A 27534-nucleotide genomic window follows, 5' to 3' on the forward strand; every position below is an offset into this window, starting at 1 on the left:
TGGATTCCGTTCCGCTGTATGTGCAAATACGTAGCCAACTCTCTCAACAATATAACGATTCGGTTAACTCTAAATTAACAGTGAAAATAACTCCCGCTCTCAATTAATTACTGTGCCATGATGGCAACGACAGCACAGTATTTTATAAATACTAATCCCGTTATTTTGCCCGAAGCACAATTTCGCGTCCGCGTCTGTTTAAACATTAGAAAGCATAATTAGCTAAATAGGACAGACAAGGATAGTTTAGCAGTAACAGAAAATTTAGATGAAAATTAGGATTTTGGCCGCTCTAACTCAAGCCCCGATTGAGAGGGAGAGAGAGAATTTTTTATTGTTTCGTCAAACCAGAAAACACATACAATATATATATGATAGCAGAATGAGAAAAATTAGGTTTCGGTAGATGACAGGGTGGTAACGATACGACCATTAGCAGTCATCTGAGTCTGTTACCACGCAAAGCATGAATAAATTAATTAATTAATAACACAGGTTCTGTAATATTACACTCTCAGGATATACATATGGAAAAAAAAACTATATACACTATGTAAAAAATGATATCCGAATAGAGATGAGATAAATTTTTAATCGGGATTAGGAAGTTATTTAAACAAATTTTAAATAGAGAAGAGCAAAAAATAAGAATTCCATATCAAATATATTATTATTTAGTATATTAATTTACACTTTCAATCTGTTCTGAATCTTCTTTTTCCAATTTATTAATGAGTATGACGCATACCGTATCAGATGGTTTCAATAATGTAGTACATAGCATAGCACCTAAGTAGCATACCATCGTGTTATAGTTTAGATCAGGGGTGTGCAACTTTTAATACAGGAAGGTCAAATACGATAACTGGGTGAAGTCGCGGGCTGCACCTTTATTTAAGATAGCATTGCTAGTGGTGGCATACACAATTTTTTGTTTGTTATTGATCTTACGGCAGTGTTAGGTGTCTTGACAGAAATGGTGAGTCATAATGCATAAATTTCTGAAAAAAACTGCTATTTAAATTGAGGGTCACACCTATCTTCAACGAATTTAATGAGAAACACGTTTTTATAACATTTTGTATTTTGCAACTAGATTCTGCTATAGCTAGTTTTGCTAATATGACAGTGACACTAAAGTATAAGTAAAGGCTTTGCGTGTAAGGATTGAAATTGCTCGCACGTATCCGATTAACTAAACTAAAAACTCGTTTCGTTGACACACCATTCAAAATTGGCACTTCTTTGCGAGTTCGCACAGTTTTTCTTTGTGGGCCGCAGTTTGCACACCCCTGGTTTGGATAATGCGCCTTGATAATCTTCCTTACTAAATATACTACGGTAGTGTTGTTACCATATCATGCTCCGATGACGTTTTTCTGTATAGAAATTGCTTATTTAAGAATTCTATACCCTTGTTTGTAAAATATTATGAAACAAATAATTAACTAATCCCGTGCCCGACATGAACTGGTAACCGGACGAGAGGCTCATATGGTTCGCCATATGATTAAGCCGCCTCAGCGACTTCCTCACCCTCGAGATAAATATGTAAATTTTATTCAAGACTCGTATGCACACCGCCTACCAATATTTCGCTCCATCGTGATAATTCTTCATTTCCGTCTTCAGCAAGAAATAGTTCAGATAAGCTGATGTACTCTTCACTAGCAATAATTTTCATATTTTCACAAGTGGGTCATGGCCACTTGCATTCAGCAGTTGGAGAAATGGAAAATCTTATGCGCGAGGAATTGGGTCTCGTAAAAAATTGTAAAGAATACATTGCAAGTCGGGAAGAGAAGCTGGCACGGGTCAAAGTTATCTTCGACAGCTTGAACGCGGAAGCGGGAGAAGCGATTGTCGATGCTCAACAATATTTAGGTAAGATATTAGAGTTCGTGTCCCTTTGTATGAAGTGTATTTTTAATGCAATTTTGTGGCCTTTGTAGTGAGACATAAATTCATACGCCTTTTCCAACACCATTTTACGCTGTTCTTGAACGATTTACTAAAACGTTTCCTGGTTTACTATCAATAATTCTTTCACCAAATGAACTAAACGAGATGAATGAAAATGCGCGCACAATATGCCTAGGATGACTCCGACAGTGAAGTACGTTCTTAAAGCGATTTTTCAAGATATTATTAGAGATCAGTGGCTACTTTTATCTGCCTTAGTTTGGAGGAAAAGACACGAGTAAGCATCATATTGCGTCATTTTACAACCCCTACCCCCCCCCCCAAAAAAAAAAAAAAAAACTGAGCTGGCTACGTTCTTGTTGTCAGCTGTACTCGTCTAACAATGGAATGGGCAAACTGCGGCCCGTGAGCCAAATCCGGCCCATCGGGTGAATCAATCCGGCCCGCCTGATGCTGCCACAACCAAACTTAAACCAAATGTTGATGTTTTATCCAATAAGGACCCAAGGAATTTGTTTAAATTGCGATTGAATTTTGTTTGGACACGAGGCCTATTGTTTTCACGTTTGTTTTTGTAACTCTGTAAACATTTTCATAAAATGTAACTTTCCACGTACACTTACATGGCCCGCAAGTCCTTGCCCACTCCTGGACCGTGGCATCTAAGAAATGGCTCTGAAAATTATCACTACTGAATGGTTGTAGTATTCTACCATTGAGTACCACTACTGAACTCAATTTCGAATCACGAAATTAATTTTGCAAAATATTTATTTTATTACCAGGTCATCCTGTCAATCAATATCTTCTGCTGAAACGTCTGATAACGGAGTTTGAACTGATAACACATTTAACTGATAAGAATCTGACATTTGCTGATAACTTATCGAAGTTTAGAACAAACCTTCCTGATAGGGAAGACATTAAAGAAAGTGCTACAGAACTTATAAGATCACAGGTAAACAGTCCTATGGAAAATAGAGGCCTATCCTACAAAAAGAAATTATTTGTTTTCGTAGGTTGGACCACAACGCTACTTGCCGTGGTATCGGTAGGCCAAATCCAGTGGTTGAGTGCCGAACCCTACCCCTCTCAAAAGATGGAAACAGCATTCTTCTGTATATATCATAAATAGGCCTACCAGTTTTTGTAGCTTGAAAATATTTTTAGTCTTGAAACACACACGTTTCCCGTTCCCGCTAGGATCTATGTGATACTAGGATCTATGTGATCTAACTTGGCAAATCGAACTTTCAGACCATCCCCCTCATTTGAAAGTTCCTGGCAATGCTTCTGGGTGTGATCGTAGCCGGTGTGCACAGGGTTCGAGCCTGAAATCGTTAATCTGCGATCCAACATAGTCCAATGCTCTAAGTCTAAACCAGTAGTTCCCAATATTTTTCGTTAAATTTTTCCCTCCCCATTTCGGAAATCTCCCCCCCCATTATTTTTTAATTTTATTCTTTTCATTTCGTAGTGTTTTGTGCAAGCCACATTCTCGTGTAGTTGCACAGTGTAAGCATTTTATAATGTGGCGTTCATAAATAATAGTAATAATAAAAAACTAAAGAATATCAGTAATATTACAGCTGATACAAATCAAATTGCCTTCCCAAGCAGGACAAAATTTCTTTTTGCGGAAGAATTCCTTTCTAGTCGGGAAACGTGGCTCTAACCACATGGCGATCCCACTCGTTTATCCATCAAATATGAATCCCACAAAGGTTATGGTAAAATTTTTGGCGCTCCAGAAGTATGTGTACTAATATGGAGGTACCTATTTTTGTTTGCCTGCTTTACATCAAGTTGTGTGAAGGCATTAAAACCTATGGGCAGGGGGTATATTCACTTGGCTAACACAGACAGTCCCGAACTCGTAATAGAACTAAAATAAGATCGGAATAAAATTATGCCCTAACCTGTTACACATACTACGGGAGTACCAAATTTTCTACCAATTTTTCACCAAATGAATTACAGGGATGGAAAGACAAGTCTATGGAAGATTTCGTTGTCGTAAGCAAGCTGGATGGCCCAAGATCGAAACTAGGTCGAACACACGGCAAAGGAGACGAGGGTAATGAAGTAGAAAAGGTTTTCTACTCAAATTGGAGTTCGAAACTTGAACGTAAAGACTCATAGAACCTGTGAAGAATTTGTAAAAGAAATGTGTCGCGAGGAAGTGGGACCTTCCTGTCTTCAAATCGATAAAAAAAATTGATATCAGGTAACACGGGTTGCCAATAAATGGATGTACGAGAGAGACCAGGATTTCAAAAGATCTCGCGCTTTTGACAAGAATGCCGAAAACAGTATTTTTCAATTTAAATCTTCGAAGTTATTTAAATAAATTGCCCTTTCCCCCCATCCCGCTTTTTGAAATGTGAAATAAAAGTCAATCTGCAATGTATCAGCAACTTTTCGCAGCTCGGAACGCATTTTAGACGATCACGACTCTTGAAAACCCACGGACCTGGCTGATACGGTCTTAATTGGCAATTAGAAATTTTAGAGACCCCCCCCCCTCCTGTTTGAAAATTCTTCTGATCTTGTTAAATGTTTTCTATTTTACCTCTCTGTCCCACATATTTCAGCCCCCACTCCTGTTTGAAAATTCTCATGCTCTTGTTAAATGTTTTCTATTTTACCTCTCTGTCCTATATATTTTAGTTTGTTTAATATTTTTGTGTATTATTGTTGTGAATAAAACAGAAGCAATTGGTTTGAATTACAATTACACATTGGCATCAGTGATTTTTGAAATTTTACTCAGAGAATGACAACAGTAGGAATAGTATTGTGAGGACAATCGTAGCGTCATTGTTGGAGGACGGGCAGGATCACGCGGTAATTAATCAATAACGAGAAATATTTTTACTGTCAGTTTGAAGAGAAACGAATTGTCATAGAGGGGAGATGTGTACTCATTTTTACATACAATGGTTTACAACTGAAAAGAAGAAATCTAGAAAATAAAATTTTCCTAATAATTTAATTGGATTTAACCACGTAATAATCTTGTTAAGGACTTTTCCGTGTATCGCTGCCATAATTGAAATTTACTGGAGGCCCAGTCGAAATTGCTCACGATTTACCGACTACTGGCCTAGACGAACAATATAATCCAAGCCCATTAGAACCTTAATCTCACAGACTATAATTTTGAGTATATATATAATATAAAATAACCAGTTAAGTGGAAAAGCATTATAAAATGAGAAACACAAAGAGCTCAAAGTAAAAACATACACATATGATGCTTCGTAAATTCATATACAGTTCTAAACATAGGCGTAGCCTAGTAGTATTTGCAGTAAAACATGAATTCATACGCCTTTTCCAACACCATTTTTCTATATTCTTGAACGATTTACTGAACAGACTCCTGCTTTTTACTGACTTACTCCCACTATTCTGACGCAAATATTTATTTTGGGGTAAATGGTTAAAATGAGCTTATAGAATGAGCTCTGGAGTAGGATATATATAATACTATGGTGAAAGAAAGCATATGAAGTGGAATTAATGGTATGATCTGGGTTGGGATAGATAAAGCAAAACTTTAGCATAGCGAGTGAGACAAGAAATTTTTGAAAAAAAACGCTCTATGTCGTATGGCAGCAATTACGCCAATTCCCTAAATTTGTATGTGCAATTAAGATTTGTAATTCATAACCATAAATGGAGGTTAAAAAGTACGATTATCAGCGTTTTCATCTAATTTGCATGGCCTTCTAAGCTCTTGTTCGTATTCATGAATCCACTTATTTGCGACCCATTTCACCCCGGTTAAAACAGGGCAAGCAGCATGAACAGTTCTGCCATCTCCTTCACCAGATGGGTATAAGTTGTACCAAAACACAGCGCTCCCTTTGATCGGATAAACGGCAATTTTTGCATCCAAGAAAACCGTCGCGCCGCCTTGCTCAACATTACTTAAATAAAAAAGCACAGTTGCGATGCGATGCCCCAATTTGTTCTCTATACTACTTTTCTTCTTTCTCAGAGAAAAATCGGTGTGAGGCTCATATTGTCCTCCAACACCATAATTTGATATTTGTAGTGACTCTGATGTTGTCATTGACAACCCGGTAACCATGGAGATTCGTTCCGATACCCTCCGCACTATTTCATGATCGGAATCCTCCAGCCACGCAGTTTTGCTAACACGATACTCCACGTTTTCAAGCGCCCCTGTTGATGGGTCATGCACAGTAGCGCGGTCAAGATTTGGTTTCGATAGATTTTTTATAACTTCGATTTCTTTATCAGAAATGATGTCATAAAACCGCACAATATGGGGTGAATTCCATAACTCTTCCATTTTCAAACGCTGAAGTCGTAAGTAAGGATTGTTATTATTCCAATAATAACATTTAAGCTGCTTTTGGACATGTTTTGGTAAGTCATCGCCACCCTCTCGGCACAGCCTCTCGTACAAATTCAGCCCTTCGTCTTGTTCTTCCATTTCGACGTCATCAAAATCCTTTGCATTTGTATTACCCTGTTCTGATAGATCTTTGTAGTATTCATAGTTTGCACGAATCGCGATATCATATGGTTTATGCTTCGTTACTTCCGCAAATATTACAACTGCATCGTCGAATTTCCCCAATTCGTGGTACGCACTCGCCAAATAACGTAGAACTATGGACCTATAATACAATTTAAAGATGAATAAAAAATAGGATCTGATAGAAATAGAATCTGCTGTCTACAATGCGAGCCATGGGGAAGACCTTTCAAATAAAGATCAGAACATTTTTTTAATTACCTCGAAAATGAAAAAAAATTGTTTAACACTCAAAATTCTGTTTGTATGTGATTGTATCCGAAATTTCCAGTGATCAGTTATGTTTGCACAAAAGTTATGTTCTCTCCTCAACGGAGGTGGCAAATTGCGGCCCGCGGGCCACTTGTGTCTGCCGAAATTACGACTATAGTTTTCACGAATATAAGTTTCCGTTGAAAATATCGATAAAAATAAAGTCATGAAGACCCGGATTGTTAATTTGAGCTTCTTATCTCTATATAAACGGTTGGTGTTTAACATGGAAAATGACTGTTTTTTATTTATAGTTCTTCTTACTGGCAATATGAGTAACGAAATCTAATGATACTCCCGAAGTATGTGAACCCAGATGGCGGATGGCTAGTCCCCGAACTCGTAATTGAACTAAAATAGGGAAAATAGGAATGAAATTATGGTCTAACCCCAACCTGGTACCTCCCCCCTTCATAACATATGTTCTATGTTATCTGGCTACCCTGCAAAATAGGTCAAAGAAAGGTCCTCGCGACTTGATTCATATAAAAGTATGAAGATTACTCCTTTTACATACCATTCGCAGCTCGCATCACCGCCCATTATTCTTGTGTATGCTTCCTCCAGCCAAGACGCGCAGTATTGATAGTCTTTGTTATCACACGCGACCAATCCTATCTTATAACAATCATCAGCCGATAACGATCTTCCCGAGTAGGAATCTTTGATAACGCCCGCAGCAATTTGATTGGCATCAAGTTTGTATGTTTTCTGTGAAAAGTGAAGGATCGGATATTTTTGTATAACGCTGATTCACGCCTTTCGTCGAGCAAAAAAGGACTAAGCATACGGTTCAATTATACAGATAAAGGGGAATTGTATTCTGTGTTAGAATAAAACTAAAAGAAACTGGTTAGGCCAAGCATATGAAGGGGAATTTATGTTGTGTTTTAGGTCAGGATAGATTTACTTTAGGCAATGGTAAGAGTAAACATATAAAGTGGGATTCATGCTATGTTCTGGGTTAGGATAGATATAAAAACTTTAGGAAAATAGAATATGAAGTGAGATTCATGGTAATATCTGGGTATCATAGATAGGAAAAAAATATTCAAATAGTTAAAGTAAATGTATGATAAATGAAACTCTATAACATGTTCTAAATTAAGAATAGATATAAATTTTGGCAAATGATTAGACTGAGCTTTAAAAGTCCAAGTTGCAACAAAACTGGCGTTCCGCGCATTAAATTAACTCTAATATGACACTATTTCAGTCTCGCACCCTTGTTATAAGGATTACCTGCAGTCGCAAAATAGCTTTTGCGCTTCCTTTTAAATCATTTTCATTAGGAAATTCATCCCGCGCCTCCAAAACTTGCTCTAGGATTGCGTCATTCTTTTCCGTTAGTTGATCCATCATTTCGAATTCAAGATTCAATCTTTTCAGCAGAGCGTACTGATTAACGGGGTGTCCTTGAACGAAATTTATGTTTTTGTAAACTGTAAGAATTTTGAATAAGGCTATATATGGGCAAATACCTTCCACGAGTTCGCTATACACGGAAAGAATATTTGATTTGCATGATCGGCTTGCGCTTAAAACTTTATACTTAACTGTGCCGACATCCCAGTTTACCTATCTCAAACTCAAATCCCATGCCCGCCACCTCCCCCAGGGTGTAGTAAATTTGGTAGGCGACGACGAACCGGAATGGGCGAATCTTTGAAATATTATTTTAAATGGGCGTAGGACCCCTCTGACCAAGTTTGGTTTACGCATCAACAGAAGTTAAAACTCACAAAATGAAGGGATATGCCTTAAATACCTTGCGTTTCGCAATTTAAATACAATATTGTAATATATTTGGCGGACCGGAAGGAAAATTGACGCGGATCGGCGGTTGAGGACCACTGCACGGAACAATGCCCTTTACAAGCGACTACTGTTATCTAACGACGTGTAGAGCTAATATCGATTCGAAAAACTGAAATCTTTTTTTGGCGTTTCCCACTCAATTTTTTACACATGGGTAAGGTAAGGTTTGAATTTAAACCAAAGATGTGTAATCTGCAAAGCCAATACAGTGAAGTCTAACGATTTAATCGCCGGCGGGTAAGAATTCGACGTTTTGTGGAAAATTTTCGCTTTGTATTTCTATTATTCTTTATTTTCTTTTTCATATTATTATATAATACTTAATCGTTAAAGCATTATGAATTACTTTAAACTGTACAGAAATGGGAGTTCTATTTGCGCATCATACCAACAAAGGCCATAATTTACCATAATTTTATTCTCATTTTCCTTATTTTAGTTCTATTACGAGTTCGGGGACTAGCCAAGTAACTCCCGTAGTATTTGTACCTGAAAATATGGCCTAACCCTAACCTGGTACACATACTACGTCCCGGTGTCCGCCAATTGGTTCACATACTACACGAGTACTAGGCTTGCACGTAATTTACAGATTTACGGAATTACGTAATTATTTGGAGTTACGGAAGGGAAGTTACGAATTACGTAAAGTCGTAATTATTGCATTGAAACGAGCTTTCTTCAAAGCAGTCAATTTCGTCGATTGCGAAAAATGAAAGCTCAACAAGTAGAAGAAGTTAGAGTTCCGGTATTCGCAGTCGTTCTTCCTACTTTTCTCTCTCTTGTTACGTAGGTGAAAGAAGGCATGACGCGTTGCCATTTACTAACCTATTATCAACTTTTCTGGCAGGGCCAGTGTAAATTATTAACGTAGTTAAGGGAGAAGAATTGAGTAGGCCCGTTTGACGCCAACACACCTGGTTTTAACTTCTCCCGTAACTTAGCCGTAGATAAGGGATAGAATTGCGTTGAGACCGATTGACGCCATCACACCTGGTTTCAACTTCTCTCGCATCTTATCTAGCATGGCCATTGCCAATGTACATAATAACCGTAGATAGGGGGAAGAATTGTGTTAAGACCGATGGACGCTAACACGCCCGGTTTCAACTTCTTCGGGTGAAATGACTAATGAACGCAGGAGATGAATCTATCAAACATGGTCTATCAAACATTTGTATCCATTTTACTTTTATTTATTATTTACTTGTTCCAGTTTTCCGTTACTTATGGTATATATGTTCCGTTTCTATTTTATTCTATTTTATAGTCACGCGTTTAAATAGTGGGAATTCCCCACCAAGTGTGGATTAGCAATGCTTAACCATTCTTTATTGTTAATATCAACACTTGAACATGGAATATCATACTGTTTTTGGCTGTTTTATTTCAGGCTTGGGGTATAAACAGGAAAATATCCATAACCTTTCAACACGACGATCTTGTGAAATTTAACGAAGAGCTTTCGCGACGAATTGGAACCAAATAAGCGAAAAGAGCGATTGATCACTCGCGCCAATACCTCGCCGTGATAATTAATGTCGCGCTTATCAGATAGCTATATGACGACAAAAGAGAGATTGCGTAATGAACCAACGCAACTTCGTCTTCTCGGCATCGGCAGAGAAACAGCAAAACGACGGATTCCTCGCGGACCGCTAAAAATTTAACTGCTATCATATATAATCAAATATGAGCCAGTGTGTTTATTCTGTGCGAGATCCATTTTCTATTACAAAATCTTGATGTTCTGTTAACGGTTTTATCGTTATATATCAGTCCGGACTTGGCCTTGATCATGATGTTTTTCACAATTCCTCTCAATATTTCGGCCATATATGATTAACTGTCTTACCAAATGCGGCAACTTATTTTGATTTATCGTCGACTTGAATACCACCGGCACTCGACCAAACTTGTGTCAATCTTGGCCGATAGGATCGCCGACTTGAGTTAGGAAATTAATGTCGTGAGTGTAAAATAAATGTCACAAAATGCATTGTTTTGCGATATAACTTTTGTATTTTCGGAGAAGGCATATCATATAAGTTCGATATTTAAATTATACTCAAATAAATAATATTTGGTCTAAATTTATCGCAAATAATGTTATAAACAGTTCAGAAATGATTAAATGTAAAATGAAGCATGGTAATCGGAATATCGTCAATAAGTCGACATCAATAATTATTATTATAAAATGCTAACAAGGCAGTAATGTCGGATAATGCAGAAGACGCTGCAAAAACAAGTCTTCGTCGCGAGGAAATCGCAAGTATAATCAAACGAGAGAATACGCTCGTCGTTGGTTAATAAATTAGAAACCCGTAATTTTTATTCAGTACTAAGGTGGTTTTAAAAAACTATCGTTTCCATAAATATCCGTATACCAGTGTCGGTAATGATAAAATAAAATTGATCGCATAAAAATGGGACGGTTAATTTGCGAAGGTGATAAAGTAAAACCAAAGCTAACACAAAAGATAAAAATCAGAATAAAATTAATTTGAATTCACTCCTTGATATTTGTCTTTAACATCTGCCGACGGCGTGTAGTACTGCCAAGAATATGAAAACCCAACTTCAATGTCCCATTCGGAAAAGAAGTGGATTCAATTGGTTGTTATGATAGGTTTAAATGCGTGGAAAAATATCGCAATTACGGGGTCATTACGTAATTGATTTTGCCGTAATGACGGAATTGATTTTTGTCAATTACGTGCAAGCCTAACGAGTACCCGAAGAATCCATAAGAGATTGAACAAAAAAAGGAGGCTTATGCATAGGGAGGGGGGAAATAAAGAGTTTCAAAATAGGCTGAATGAAAAATTTAACAAAAAGGGTTCGGAACCACTGCGCCTTCCGACTTACCTAAGTATTCTTCCACGTCAGTGAGAGCTTCTTCGACTTCTCCCGACACGCCATCCACCACAGATTTGACTTGGGAAAGTTTCCGCTCCTCTTCCGAGATGTATTCTTTAACGTATGATAACAGATCGAGTTCTCTGTGAAGCAATTCTTCCATAAGTCCAATTGAAGAATACCAGTCCGCTAAACTGGATCCAACTAAGCAAAAGTAGACGAGTAGAACCCGCAACATCATTGGAATATATTGTTCTGAAACATGGGAAAATTGATGGTACGAAAACGATTAATCAGTCTTGTGTATAACATTGACGACAGCAACTAATAAATATGTGCCGGGCAGCATTCATAGGCGTACCCTGAAGGGCCATGCAAAAAAATCAACATTTTTTTAAAATACAATTTTGGGAACTCCTGAAGTATGCGAAACTAGCGCAAGTTCAAACCAAAAGGGGACTATTTAAACAAAGATTTATACACAGGCGGGAAAAGTGTGGTTTCTTTGTCATTCATCGAATTCTTCTCTTTATTTATGTGATAAGAACCTGAACTCAGGTTGTGTATCAGGTTAGGGTTCAGGTTGTGCGAATATATTGGTGCGCATACTCCAGGAGTACCCAATTTTGTGCCATTTGCCGTGACCCATAAATTCTTACGTCTTTTTCAACACCATTTTGCTCTATTCTTGAACGATTTACTGAAACTGATTTTTCCCGGCTTCCCGGCACTAAATGAACCAAACGAGATAGAAATTTAAGCAGCGAAGATCTTAACTGTTGCAGAAAAGTTTATGTTACTGATGTTCGCTCGAGACTTTTTCCAGCTACCCGCGGGCCAAATGCGGCCCACAAGGAAAAATTATGCGACCTGCGTAAAAGTGCCAATTTTGAATGGTGTGGGGCCGCGAAACGAGTTTTCAATTAAGTTCAATCTGGAAGTTATTCCAATCTCTTTGTGATGCAAAGCCTATACTTGAATTTCACCGGAGTGTGTACGAAGCGAACAACGCATGGTATCAGATCAATAATCAAAATTTTTGTGTCTGCAACTACCAGAAAGCCTATGTTAAATAAAGGTACGGCCTGTGATTTCACCCATTTATTTGTATCTGGCCCTCTTGTAGGCTATTAAAGGTTGCACCCCCTGTATTAAACGACTTAATTGGATATCTATTTCTATACTGGACTTCTTACTGTTGTATGTGCTAATGTTAGGTTTTTCATAGGTGTCGCTGCTCAATAACCAACACCTATTTAGTATGGGCACCCCAACTAGAGCTAGGCTAGCGAAAAAGTGCCAATTTTGAATGGTGTGGGGCCGGTTTTGCATTCTAGATACCGCCAATTGTTACGCCATTATCACATTTTGAGCACATGTATATTCGTCACAATTCAATTATACCGTAGACCATAGGTTCTCAAAGTGCTTTGTACGGAGCCCCAGGGCTCCGCGAGAGAAACCCAGGGGCTCCGCGAACTCTTCAAAATACTGACTCAAAATTTTGTAACTGTTCAAAGAAGCAATAACAGCATTCATAAAATCTGACAACAATATAGCCTCGAAATATGGTAAAGAGGCGGAATTAAAAAATGACATTATTTATAAGCAGGAGCGCAGCCAGGATTCTTAAGAGGCAGGTGGTTCAAAATTGGAATCGGAAATTTCCGCGCAACATTTTTCGCGATTAAAAAAACGGATAACGAGATTTCTGTTGCGTAAAATATTCAATCCATGACCGATGCGAGCATTCAACGTGTCTCGTTGTTATCATGTAATTGTGCTCACCGTTACTCACGTTTGGTTCGAGATTACTATTAGGATTACTAAAATGAAAGAATACTATTCTAAAATAACATAAAATATAAGATAAACTGCCAACTATAAATAAATTGGAGTCGTATTTTTGCGATCTTGGGATTTGTCAAACTTGATTTGTTCTTTTGCACTTGAGATTATTTTTAAGCAAGATATCGCCGTTTAAAAAATCACAATATCTGGGCAAAATTCGGCTCTGTCGGTAGTTTCAGAATGAAAAAGGTACATCGCGGATTGCGCTCACAATTGACTGTGTTTCGATTTCGCAGTTACTTCGATGAAAACCTAACATAACACCAAATTTTATGATTTACAATGTCTATAAAATAAGAAAAGTAGCAAATTGGATGAAACAAAACAAATTAACATTAAATGTAAATAAATCAAAAACTATGTTGTTTGCTCCAAGTAAATCCAAATCACAGACATCTGTGAAAATTGAGATTGAAGGAACTATTCTTGACAACGTTAGCTCATTCAAATATCTTGGCATCCACATTGATAACAAACTGCAATGGGACATTCAAATAACCAACACTGCTGTTAAATTAGCCAAGGCGGTAGGAATGCTTTATCGGCTTAGGCGTTATACTTCTTTGTCTACGTTACGCATGATATACTTCGCTCTGTTTCAATCTCATTTGCAATATGGTATTATAGCTTGGGGATCAGCTAATAAAACTTTGTTACACCGGATTGAAGTATTACAGAACAGGGCTATCCGTGCTTTGACCCATGCTGGACCAATGTCAAGATTAGATCCTCTTTACCATAAGAATCAAATAATCAAAATGTCAGACATTTATAAAATCGAGATACTGAAACTCATGCACCAACACCTAAACAATAAACTGCCTATGGCTTTTAAATACTATTTTGTCAAACAGATGAGTGTTCACTCTCATTCAACTCGTTCCGCTGCCAATAGTTCATACCATGTGCCTCGCTTTTCTACCAATCGTTCACAAAGCTCTATTAAATTCATCGGTGTGAAACTCTGGAATACGCTCCAAGACACACTTCGCTCTAAGACTTATAATTCATTCAAAAAAGCACTAAAATTTCTTTACTTAGATTCTTATATCTGTCAGTAGGCTGGCAGAGTTGAAATGTATCTCAGACTGTTTGAAACTCACTTTTTTCAAATTATGGGTGTTACCTTCATCTTGTCATTATTCTCATGATATGCTATCACTATCCTTGTATTATTATTATTTTATTTGCTCTTCAATACTGTGGTATACTCCAATAGTATGTGCTGCTCACAGAGCATGACTTTCTCTCACAAAGCACTTGTGTTTCTTACCTTTATTTGCTCAAGATTCTATAATAAGCTAGGTATCCTTTCACCTTATTGATTTCCATTACTGCTATTTTATTATTTAATAGCATGTGCTCCTTATGAAAGTCACTTCACAAAATAACTGTATTATGAACTCTTATAACAAAGACAAAATTCAAAAACTTTAGTTACCTCTAATAGTCATTGCTTCTTTAATATGCTTTCATCCATTGTAGTTCACTTATGTCGTTTAATATTTTCCAATATATATGTGCTCTTTGCAATCCAAAATAAATTGAATATGTCTTTTTCTTAATCATAATTCATTGGTTATATTAGTAGTTCCACTGCTGCTGCTGCAGGGAATTCCCCAAGTAGTCAACAACATTATGCTGCGTCACGCACGTCAGCAATTTCTTTGTTGTTGGCGTGCTCGGTGGAGCATGGCGTTGAGTTGTTTAAATTCGTCAATGCTTTTTTCTATTTAATCGAATCTTCTGTTCTCACGTACATTTCAGTTCCCAAATTGTTTCATTTATTTTTGCTGATTTATTTCTGTATTGTTTGACTTAATCTGCTTCTATAATGGTGTCGCTGACATGATGACTTCTGATAGTCTTTTCGCGATCCCTCGTCTATTGCAGTCCAAATATTGTACCTCTTTCTTTCAATGTATTTATTTAATTTTTACCATTTGTTTAAATGTACAATGTTTTTGCACGACGAAAAAAAAATATCTGAATCTGAATCTATAAAAGCGTTTTCAATCTGAGGTGAGTCTGCTGAAAACGAAACGTGTGATCTTCCATTTTAAGTTTCAGTTTTAATATTTTAGAAGGCGTTTTTCAATTAAGAAATTTGAGTTGCGGATTTAGCTCTTTATTAATTATTATTTTTATTATATTTATTATTATTATGTTTTTCACATTAAACTCATACTTCCCCACGAGAACAAAAAGCAATTAACGTCGTCATTGTGTAACAATACATGTATATGCCGAGGGAAATTTTTGATTTAGGGAGAATAAACACCGGCGTAAAGATGTTTAAAGGTTCAAAAACACGCCATGCTGACGAAAAAAATCGGCGATTGTAACAAAATGATATCGCGCACGTTATTAGCGGCCTTTTAAGTCTTTCAATGTCAAAAGGGAAAAGATTCGCCCCCTAATTTATCAATATGTTGGTCAAGTGTCAAATTTACAGCTTTAGTATATTATGTTTGAAATTTAGATTTATTTATGACTTGTAATAACCTTATTAAAAAAGGTTCAGCATTTAAAATAAGTGAGGTACTTTTAACTTGCTCAGGAATATTAATCTGAAAGTAAAATTTTAACATTTATTTTGGGGCTCCGCGAATAATATTCAACCTTTCAAGGGCTCCGCAACACCAAAAGTTTGAGATCCCCTGCCGTAGACAGATTCATTGATTTGTCAACCGTAGCTTACTGTACATATCCTTACGTGCGCTGCCCTTTCCCGGCCCACAAATATCCTTCCTCCTTTGGCCCCCCCCCCCTCCAGTCACTCAACTTTGGGAACCACTGTTATAACACATCTACACTACGTCGATATCTCAAGAATATATGTCAATTGCTAGATCTGGCCGGTACATCTCGGTCGGTATTTCATTAACGAACAATTATCACACAAAGCAGACGACCCTTGAGGCAAAATAGCGTTTGTATATAATTCAATGAAACAATGCCAAAGGCAATGTAGTACTAGGACGCGCCAAGATTTAACATATAAATAAACATTGAAACAAATAATTGTTTTAACTAAATCAAGTGCCAGTCAAGTATGTATTAATATGACTTAAAAGTTTCTGTCCTGTCCGCCGCATATTGCTAAGTGTCACGTCTTTTAATAGCCGGGGATCTGTAGACGGACTCAACGGAAACGTATCGAACGCGCCAGTCCCAACTATCAACTTCAACTTTTGTATTGATTCTCGCATAATAGAAATAAAATATCTGAATCTTCATTCACAAACGAGACAGTCATAAAATCAGCTCCTTCTTGTAGAGACAAAGGCGTAGAAGGGCGGTTTTCTTGAATAAAGGAAACACAATTGCTTAATTTTAGGTCACAATACCTAAACTGATTGCTACAAAAACCTTGGAGCGAAACTCTGACCAAACGTTTCCCAATCCGGAGAATCGAATGCTATCAGAATACAATACGTATACCAGTACTCGATACGGACAAAATAATGCACTGCATACGACAGTAAGATATAAACACTTAAAAAGTCCGACATCCAACACCAAAGATCTAGAATCATAGATAGATCCCACAACGTATCACAAAGTACGTAAAGCTGCTATATCCCTCTATCTCAGCTTTCAGATATGGATGTTCAAGATATTTTAGTTGGAAAATTGGGTGGTTCACGTATCCGATGGTCGGTCTTCGATACTCCCGTAGTCATAACATTACCCCTATTTTAGTTTTATTATGAGTTCGGGGACTGTCTGCGTTAGCCAAGTAAATATACCCCCTTCCAATAGGCTCCAGTCCCTTTTCACAACTTGATGTAAAGTAGGCGAACAAAATCAGTTACCTCCATATTGGTACACACACTTCTGGAGCGCCCGGTTTTCTCCGTAGTAGCTAGGTAACTAATAACCTTATCTAACTAATAGCTAACTATAACCTTACCCGACAGGTAACCGGGCAAGAGTCCGTGATAGAGAGAAAGAGTCCGTGTTCCAAGCTACAAAAGCTGTATGATACAGAATTTTTTTTTTACATTTCAAAAATCTGGGGTGTCCGACCTTCTTAGTGATTTGCCATGGTAGCGAAAATAAACAAGGAAGCTCACTTCCGGCAAGGGTCAAAGTGGAACAAGTCCAATTCTATCTCTCAATATTGTCCATCCTGACCCAATTCAAAACCAGCTGACACTGATATATATAAGCATATTTATAATTCAAAACATTTGCTTCTATGTTCGTAATACTGTTCACAATAATAATACACAAAAAATATTCCCAAAAATACATAATTATATGACTAGGCAGTGGATAAAAAATGGCGTTTCAGAAGTACGTGTACCAATATGGAGGTAACTAATTTTGTTCGCCTACTTTACATCAAGTTGTGTAAAGGCATGGAAATTTATGGGCAGGGGGTTAATTTTGTTCGCCTACTTTACATCAAGTTGTGTAAAGGCATGGGAATTTATGGGCAGGGGGTATGTTCACTTTCCAGAAGTTTGTGTACCAAAGTGGAGGTAACTAATTTTGTACGCCTACTTTACATCAAGTTGTGTGAAGGGATGGAAACCTATGGGCAGGGGGTATATTCACTTGGCTAACACAAACAGTCCCCGAACTCGTAATAGAACTAAAATAAGGAAAATCGGAATAAAATTATGGCCTAACCCTAGCCTGGTACACATACTATGAGAGTAGCTAAAAATAGTTCAAAACAAAATAAATTCAGGAGTATAGGGATGGCCATATTTAAGTACAGTAGTTCCTATTTTCAAAAAAATATTTAATATGCTGAACATAGGATATTACAAATCATTGAAAATTAAATTAAGTTTCATAATGCAGGGAAATTAACATAAACATTAGTTTGATTGTCTTGAGGTGTTGTCAGAGGTGTTAAATGGTTTTAATTCACACAAAACCGCTACTTCCTCCCAAACCATGATATACAATATGGATAAAAAGTAGCGAAAGGTTTGATTCTTGAAATAAAATCTGGGACAGCAAGCTTTGCATTATTTTGATATCGAAACATGATTGTTATTCGCAACTACAAAAGCAGATTGTACATAAAAAAAAATAGTTCAATTTTCCCGAAAACTAACGAGTAAAGGTTTTTTATAAAATTTGTGTGCAAATAGATAAGGCATATTGAATACATGGTGTGGAAGTTGAACTACTGTATCCATGAATACTTGCAACTTTGCACTTTAACAATTTCTAAGCCTTGAGCGGTGCTCATTCAAAAGTAATTATGATTGTGAAGGTGCCTCGCAGCTGAAAAAAAGTGCGACGATGCCCTGGCTAATTTTAACAAGTTAGGTGCCCTAGCTTTCATTTAAACTCTTTTAAATATGATGAGTACTTGAAAAAGCATTGTGCCTGTTAAAAAAAGGGTATGACTAGGGCTGTCCAATAGAGTTCCAAATAATTTGAAGTGTATTGGGGTAATTTGAGAATAAACGAATTGTATGATAATATAATATAACACACACACACCCCTCGCATAATACTTGAGTATTTTTATATGAAGTTTGCTCAAAGTCCTAAATAGAAAGTGTGAAGAGTACGGTACATGGAATTGAAAGTGGTCACCAGTAAAAGCTATAGGTTTCATGCTTGCAACAACAAAATATTACAACAAGTTGGCGTATATACAGTTTCGCTCGAAATTTTCAAAGTGTGCTAGAGCTGAAAGGAGCAAACGATACATACATTATGGGATTTCTAAAATTCTTTAAAATTGCAAAGAGAATTTATTCATACAATAAATGGTTTTGGCCCTCACAGATGTATTAAATGAGGTAAAAATACTTAAACAATGACGGTTCAAAAAAACAACAAACTTGGTTAAGATACATTGAGAATAGACTTCATAACACAATTGAAATTGTAAAGGGACTTGATGGACACCCTGTATATATGCTCGAACTTGTAAGTAACATAGAGTTATGGTCTGGATTTTCATATATCTAAGCTTTTACTAATAGTGAAAGAGTATAAATAGTGGGGAAGTGAGCACCTTCTATCAAAAGCTATATAAAGGTTATATTTGTAACAGATTAATTGTTGGAGCTTTTCTATGCAATAAAAAATTGCTCTAAGTTAGGTCCCGCTCCTTCAACTAAGTGTGAAAGTAGTACTGCTAAAAAATTCAACAACTTTGACCAGAGCAAGATGCAGAGCCTCCTTTAAAAGCAGGAAGAATACTGATAGAATAGTTGCAAGTTATCTCAAAGCAAGGCGCCCAAGCCTCCATTAATTGAAAGTGGGAAGAATACTGATAGAAGAGTTCCTCAAAACAAGATCCCAGGTCCACAACAAAAAATAAAAATAGGACACACATAATTGAACACTGAGGCTCTAGGAGCTATATAAGGTAGTAAATTATTCTTGCATTCTAGGTTTAAGCAAACCTGGAAAAAATGCATCAAAACTAATTTAGTTATAAGTTTAAAACTATTTTTGAAGATTCATTTTAAAATATACTGTTTTCAGCATTCTTATCAAGAGCGCAAGATCTTTTGAATTCTTGGTCTCTCTCGTGGATCCATTTATTGGCAACCCACTTCACGCCATTTAAGACTGGGCACGCAGCGTGATTCGTGCGTAAATCGCCCTCACCTGATGGGTAGAGGTTATACCAAAACACAGCGCTGCCTTTGATTGGTTTCACAGCGACTTTTGCAGTTAAAAAAATTGTCGCGCCACCATATTCTACATTTGTAAGATAAAAAAGCATAGTTGCGATACGATTTCCAACATTTTTATCGAAAGTACGTTTATCACTTGAGCGAACAAAGTCGTAATGTGTTTCATATTGACCCCCGACCCCATAATTTGCAATTTGTAAATCCTCGGCCGATTTCATAGAAAGTCCAGTGGCAGCTGCAATTCTTGCGCTAATCCTACGTATGACGTTACTTTCTTTGTCTTGTAACCAAGCGCTTTTGCTCACTCGATAATCTGCAGGTTCTAAAATTCCCGTAGCGGGATTTTGCACGGTTGCTCGATTCAGTCTGGGTTTTGCCATTGCTTTAATTGTGTCAATTTCCTTTTCATTTATGATGTCATAAAACCTCACCAAATGTGGTGCTTTCCATAATTCTTCTATTTTAATTGGTTGAATACGTAACAATGGGTCATTGTTATCCCAATAATAGCATTTCAAATTCTTCTCGATTTGAGGAGAGATAGGCTCCCCTCCCTCACGACACAATTTCTGGTACAAATCACCCTTGGGTTTCAACTTGTCTTCACGTTTCAGTTTAGCACTCCATTTTGAGTAGTCAACCTTTTCTACTTCTCCCTCGTCTCCTTTTTTCGTTGATTTTAGTAGATTTCTGTAATAATCCCGATTTTGTTTAATCCTATCATGCTGTGGGTTGATCTTCAACATCTCAATTGTAAGTTCGTACGCTCGTTTCCAGTTCCCTTGCTGGGATAAGGAGAAAGCTAGATGGTCAAGAACATCAAACCTTAGTAGAATTTAAAAAAAATTTACTTTTCTGTGATAAATAAATATCATTCTGTTCTTAAATAGTTGGGAAGCTGGCGCTCCAGAAGTTTGCGTACTAATATGGAGGTAACTAATTGTATAAAGTGACTTAAACATATGCACAGGGGGTATATTCACTTGACTAACTCTGACTCGTAAGTCCCAAACTCGTAATAGAACTAAAATAAAGAAAATCCGTATAGAATTATGGCCTAACCCTAACCTGTTACACATGCTACGTTCCGATGTCCGCCATCCTGGTATGCATACTTCAAAAGCACCGAAAATTTGAAATAGGCTACACAATTCTGGTTAGTTAATGTTACCAAAGCCAAAACTCTACATTTAAAGACAGTTTGTCGCAGTAGGACAAGATAGGATTTACATACTTTTCCTGGGGGAGAGGAAAGGCGACAAGACAGATTTATCCTATGGCGAACCTCGGCCTCTAGTCTGGTTATCAGTCCATGTTAAGAATAGGATTAGTTAGCCAGTTATTTGTTTTCGGAAGCACGGTGCAAATGAAAACAATCATTAAACATACAAACCTCTCATGGGTTGTATCTCCTTGCTGTATTTTATCATCGGCTTCTTTCATCCACAGAACACAATGATAATAATCAGCGCCAATATAAGCAGTTCGTCCAATTTGAAAACAGTCATCAGCTGTTAGTTTACGTCCTGCATACGAACTTTTCACTTTGCCTTGTGCTAAGTCATGCGTGTCAAGGTCATAGGTGTCCTGAAATATTAAAGATCTCATATAAAAAGCAGAAATCCGTATGTATTTTGCCACAGTTACCTACTCGCAAGCTTAGATGGACCAGGGTACACTCACTATAAGTATGAGTTATAAGTTTATTGCGACTCCATAATCAGCAGCAGACGGTAAAATATTAGATAAAAAAAATAACTGATTATAGAATCGGGAAAGCAAACGAAACCTCAAGCAAGGTTTGAAACGTACAGGTTTTAGATGGAAAAGTATTGATGAAAGAAGTAGTACCTGTTCGCTCACCCAACTTGCCTGATTTCACCTGACTGGCAATAACAATATGACTCTATAAGATTATTTTGTCATAAATAGATGCCATAGCCAAGTGGTAAGAGAATTGGACCAAAATATATACACAACACAAGTAACACATCTTGGGTTCACGACCCACGCCCGCCAACCTTACCCATGATATAGTGAATTGAGCAGACAGTGACAAAGCATAATGATTCTTTGGTGCTCCCGAAGTATGCGAACCAAGATGACGGATATCGGAACGTAACATGGGTAACAGGTTAGGCGATAATTTTTTTCCAATTCTCCTTATTTTAGTCCTATTATCAGTTCGAAGACTAGCCAAGAGCCTCCCGTAGTATTTATACCTAAAATCATGGCCTAACCCTAACCTAGTACACATATCCCATTCCGATGTCCGCCATCTTGGTTCGCATACTTCGGGAGCCCCGATTCTTTTTTTATAAGTCACGCTTGTTCGGTGAAAAAGTATAAAAATTTCATAGATAATTGTAAAAACTTGTAATGAAAGTCACTATATAGACATCACAAGCTAAAATCTTGTGTGTCCACACTCCATGGTAAAGTGAATTGAGTATTCCACCATTCTTCCAAGATTCTTATATATCAGTGGCTGCCTGTACAGGGCTTTGTTCGAAGTGAAGATTTGAAAAAGTCTTTGATGACTGTTTTTGGACCAGTGGCCAAAAATTTTGTCCACCTAGACTGGGGGGCAGTGTTCCCTCTAAGGTGTGCGCGTGCACACAGATGTATTTCGATGTAATGTAGAAATGTGCTCGGTTGGCAGGTTGAGAAAGTTTGTTGTTGGCCCACTTTTCACCCGGTTGGAACGCCAAAATTTCTTCATTGGTTTTTGCACAAATATTAGTCATTTCCAAAAAAGTGCGCACACACCAAAATTTCTGCGCACACATACTACAAAAAATTAGAGGGAACATTGCTGGCGGGTCATGCAAGTGAGACGTAAAAGGTCACATTTTATGAACAATATTCACAGTGTTACAAAAAAAGGCAAAAACAATAAGCCTTGTGCCAAAACTAAATTTAATTGCAAGCTCAACAAATTCCTTGAGCTATTTTTAGCTAAAACATCAAAGTTTGGTTATGGCAGCATCAGACGGGCCAGATTGAGTTACCCAAAGGGACTGGATTAGACCACGAGCTGTGGTTTGCCCATGTCAGGTATATCCCAAACAGGAAAGTGAATTTTCGATTTTTAGTCTAAGGAATTTTTGGGCATGAATTTATTTGAATTCTCTGTTAAATCTGACCAAATCCAGGATTTATTCAATAATCAAAAATAATTCTAGAATAAATTAAAAATCATAAATTATTTTGGCCATTGAAGCATTTAAAATTAAACATATAATATAATTTTTGGAACAATAAAAGAAGTTTTATCTTTGAAATATAAACGCACAATTTAGGTTTAAACCATTGATAATAATTTATTTTTGAGCATTTTGCCAGGTAAGGAAATACCTAGTGTGCAATTGAGCATAATATCACTACGTGTCATATTAGTAAATGCTAAAATATGTTTGAGTTCATTTTCTTCACCTCATTGCATTTAAATGAGTTAAATTTCCTATTCTGCAGTCATATGTCTTGTTGAAACTATAGCAATTATTGGAAAATTATCATAATGTACGTTATTCAACAATCTCAATTTAGGACCCTGTTTTACAAGAAAAAAGTCATGGCTCGGTGAACAGGTTTAGGACAAAACGCTAAGAACTCGGAATATGCTTGCCAGTTGCCACCAGTGTTCCCTTTAAGAAAATGTTACACTGAGCAAATGTTTGTTTTAGTGAGCATAAATATTTTAAGGCTTAGCAGAGTCCTTAATTAAAAATTTACAAACTATGTGAAATATTACAACAATATAATATAATATCAGAATGCGAACAAAGTACACATTCAACTCAAAAACATGGAATGAGCATTCTCGCTCAGCGTTATAAGGTATGACGAGCCACGCTTCGAAAACGTAATGTACAAGAACGCGAGAATAAGATTTTACTCTGCCTTGTGGTACTGCGCAATGACACAGTTGCGCACCCTAGAGTGAACCTTGGTTGCCACCATGAAATTTGCTGATTGTGTGTATTTACAGGTTCGATTCATGTCAGAGCTGGCTAAATGTGTGAGTAGGAGCGCTGGACTCCTATTGCGACTAAATGCCCTTCGCCTGTGTTTCCTAACTGACGACCCAGAACTTGGTTGCTTGAAAATACTGTCTATTAGGTCACTTTTTTACAACCGTAAAACAAGTTATAGATTTTATTTTCTAGGAAATTTTATTGTTTATCATTCATTTGGTATTGGTGCGTTTCTCAATAGTAATTGTAAGTTATATGTGGGAAGTATTAAAGCACAAAAACTTGTCAACATCTATTTTGCTTTGAGTAAAGTGGATAAAAATTATAATTTTGTATATGATAGTTTAATTTAACCTCATAAAAGCACTACATACAAATTGGGTAGTTTGAAAAAAAAGTTGGTTGGGAACCCCTGGTCTACACAACTACTTGTCAACTATGCAGGGATGTGCCAAACTTTTCTGCTGCCCAGGGCGAGTTTTTGATAATGATGACCCTTATGACTGACTTCAAAAATAATTCGGAGGATAAACAAATTATAGATGTTGTTATACATCAGAATGATTAAATGGAAGGTGAGGTATGTGTGGAGTTTTCATATTATTAATTAAATAAATCGACTATACACATAATGCCAGCTTTTAATTGTGTAATAACACGAACTCTACAACTTGGATATGCTGCTCCATATGACATGCTGCCCCTATGGCCTCCCCTCGGCCAGCCAATTACGGTCATCATTCCTGGACCGATTCACCCGCATACCCAGCCAGGGGTGGGGATCAGATGATAGGCTCCGGTTTACCATATGATTAATCTGTCTTGTCATATTTCTTTAGATTTTTCATACAACACTTCGCTGTTCCCAACCGGGGGCCACAGAGCAGATAGAGGGGGCAACAATGCTCGGCACAAAACTTATTCTACTTTTTACCTTACACAAAAACTCGTTTTTCCTAGTTTCATTGCTTGATAAGGTTATATTTTACAGGTTGTTTTTACTTTGTTGAGCATTAATTGTTTGAACATAATGGGATTTGGAATCCACCAATCAAAATAATACTATATATATATACCACTGGAATGATAAACAGGGGGGACATAAGTGTTAAAATCTTCCGTAGGGGGCCACGAGCGATAAAAAGTGGGGACCACTGCAATACTTATTAATGTCTTTTGCTCTAAACATGACCCCATACAAGCAGCCACTAATATTTAACAAATTTGGAGGCGCAGTTCTTACCACTTCATGGCAGCTCCTGCCACGAACGAACCATGGTTTTATAGCGCTATTCAGTAATCATTATTAAAGTTACATTCACAAACTAATGTACCAAATTTTAATTGATCATGAGAATTATATCTACTTAAACCCTAACCCCAAATCCATCAAAACTGTATTCATAAGAAAAACGTTCCAAATTACCCAATATTTGTTACCATAAGGGACAGCCCTGGCTTTACGGCCCACCTGCCATGCTTACGGTAGCAAAATTTTACCTGCCATCAATTTTCAATTTGCTGCCGCGGTAACGGCAGCTCGTCATTGGTTTGTGGCAGCTAAAAAGTTAGTCGCCATAGGTTTGGCCGTAGCGGCCATGGTATGAAAATACCACCATGATTTTGCGGCAGCTGCAGCGCCACAGAATACTTAAAACTGCACTTGCAAATCTGTGTAAAAAGCTGATATTATTTGCAAGGATAGGAAACTTTCTGGTTCAACATTATTTTGAAAATCCAAATTTTTTCATAACCCACCTGCAATCTCATCAGTGCCTTCGCGGTTCCTTGCACATCTTCATCTCCCGGTAAATTTGGTCGAATATCCCGGAGTTGACCGAGGAACGTTGTGTTTTTTGATACCAAACTCTCCATAGTGTCATATTCTGATTTTAGCTGTCTCATGAACAGGTATTGGTTGACAGGATGTCCTGGAAAATGATTGAATAAATTGTGGTTACTCGCTTATCATGCTGTTGACAGCTAAAAAGCACTTTGCGGAAGACACTATTGAAATGGAAAACAGGAGCATATATCAATCTATATTCCTACCCCGCCATCTGTATGATTTAGCGCTCAATGGAGGAAGTCGTTCAAATTACAAATTGAGAACATGAATATCCCTCTTCCTATGCCTCCTGATCTTATAATATATAACAGAGAGTAATATTCATGAATGTAAAAAAATGACCCAAATGCATTGTTTTGTGTCAGTGGCCCCTTTCATATCTTGTGGCCCTTTTCCAGAGTCTTTAAGCACTTATGGCCCCCTGTTTATCATTCCAGTGGTATTCATAGTGTTGCATTGATTGGTAAATTTCAAATCCCGTTATAATAAAACAATGCTCTACGTAGTGAAAACACCTTATCAAGCAATGAAACTAGGAAGAACAGGGGTTTTCTTGTAGTGAAAAGCAAAAACAATGTGTTGCATGGTGGGCCCCATATAACTTCTCTGTGGCCCCCTTGGTGGGCCACTGGACCATTAGCATATGAAAATTTCAAGAATCAAATATGACACCAATTGTATGGGTGTAGTGTAGTTTCGTATCTCAAGTACTTCTAGTGGGCGTAGCATAACAATTTTTGCATATGTCAATCCTGACCCCCACCTGACTGCGTCTTCCAAAAATTACATCACTGCAACGTCACATTAACATAATAAGGCCCTTCAAACTATACGAACTGTTATCGAGGACGCCGGACTATCACCCGGATTCGAGCAATCTATTTTTCTTGTTGCAACGACATAATTTTCGGATGACATTGTGAAGTGGGGGTTAGGATTGACATGTTCAAAAATCGTTATGCTACGCCCACTATAGTACTTGAGGTACGAAACTACACAAGACCCAATTGTATTAGAGAAGGCAAAAGTTCTTAATTTAAATATTTCATACCTAGAAATTTCTCAATATTGTCATTAGCTTCAACTGCATGTGATTTCAAACCACTTGCAACTTCCTTCATTCTCTCAATCCTTGTTTCTTCAGCTGAAATGAAGTCTTTAAGCGAAGAAATCAGGTTCAATTCTTCCTTGACTAAATCTTCCATATGACCAAGAGATGAATAAAATTCTACTCCGATTATTGGCACAACAGTCAAAAAGAAGATCACCCACTCATACATGATTGGGTATTTAGTTAAAACTGTGAAAACAAGAATATTTGTGTTCGATGACAAAATGATTTGAGGGTGTAAGCCGGACTTGTGTGTTTTAGAGATGTGTAGTTTGAGTTGATTCCTTTGCTTTTGAGTTGTTTATAGGATAGGATTTACATATTCATCATGTGGGAGAAGAAGGAAATAAGATGGCTTAATCATGTAGCAAACCATGGCGATGTTGTTTTGTCTTACAAACTCCTTTGTACAAACAGTTTTGTATACTCTACCCTTACCTCTGTTATCACATTCACACCCACTCCTTGCACAACTGTCTGTATAAAGGACCATATTATACGTATTTGATTTACCTTATTATAATTTATACATATTAAAAGGGGTGTATGCCGCACATTTGGGTTTTAGGCCACTATGGTTTTGTGCATACATCCAGACATCCCGTCTTCAGTATTTATAATTACTAATTCTTTTATATTGCTTTTACGAGACGAATATAAACATACATACATATGGCTTCTCGTCTGGTTAC

General features: G+C 37.2%; 3 protein-coding genes and 1 long non-coding RNA gene across 4 annotated transcripts; 2 read left to right on the forward strand and 2 right to left on the reverse strand.

Moving 5' to 3' along the window:
• Positions 1 to 1602: 1602 nt before the first annotated feature.
• LOC120344111 (prolyl 4-hydroxylase subunit alpha-1-like) lies at positions 1603 to 4674 on the forward strand. The gene is made up of 3 exons (XM_039413202.2): positions 1603 to 1884; positions 2709 to 2881; positions 3904 to 4674. Exons 1-3 carry the CDS (start codon positions 1656 to 1658, stop codon positions 4063 to 4065), a joined length of 564 nt encoding a protein of 187 aa, XP_039269136.2. The 5' UTR covers positions 1603 to 1655; the 3' UTR covers positions 4066 to 4674.
• Positions 4675 to 5080: 406 nt separating this feature from the next.
• On the reverse strand, positions 5081 to 14748 carry LOC120344077 (prolyl 4-hydroxylase subunit alpha-1-like). The gene is made up of 5 exons (XM_078112493.1): positions 14721 to 14748; positions 11438 to 11683; positions 7991 to 8163; positions 7266 to 7459; positions 5081 to 6578 (listed from the first exon to the last, which is right to left on the reverse strand). Exons 1-5 carry the CDS (start codon positions 14731 to 14733, stop codon positions 5612 to 5614), a joined length of 1593 nt encoding a protein of 530 aa, XP_077968619.1. The 5' UTR covers positions 14734 to 14748; the 3' UTR covers positions 5081 to 5611.
• Positions 14749 to 17163: 2415 nt separating this feature from the next.
• LOC144422751 (uncharacterized) lies at positions 17164 to 18016 on the forward strand. The gene is made up of 2 exons (XR_013475361.1): positions 17164 to 17601; positions 17770 to 18016. It is a non-coding gene; the product is annotated as an uncharacterized LOC144422751 (long non-coding RNA).
• On the reverse strand, positions 17447 to 27051 carry LOC120344075 (prolyl 4-hydroxylase subunit alpha-1-like). Its single transcript, XM_039413158.2, has 4 exons — positions 26783 to 27051; positions 25641 to 25813; positions 21299 to 21492; positions 17447 to 20730 (listed from the first exon to the last, which is right to left on the reverse strand). Exons 1-4 carry the CDS (start codon positions 27009 to 27011, stop codon positions 19731 to 19733), a joined length of 1596 nt encoding a protein of 531 aa, XP_039269092.2. The 5' UTR covers positions 27012 to 27051; the 3' UTR covers positions 17447 to 19730.
• Between the last annotated feature and the right edge of the window lie 483 nt (positions 27052 to 27534).

Source organism: Styela clava, chromosome 5 (genome assembly GCF_964204865.1).
Source record: "Styela clava chromosome 5, kaStyClav1.hap1.2, whole genome shotgun sequence".
NCBI lineage: Eukaryota > Metazoa > Chordata > Ascidiacea > Stolidobranchia > Styelidae > Styela > Styela clava.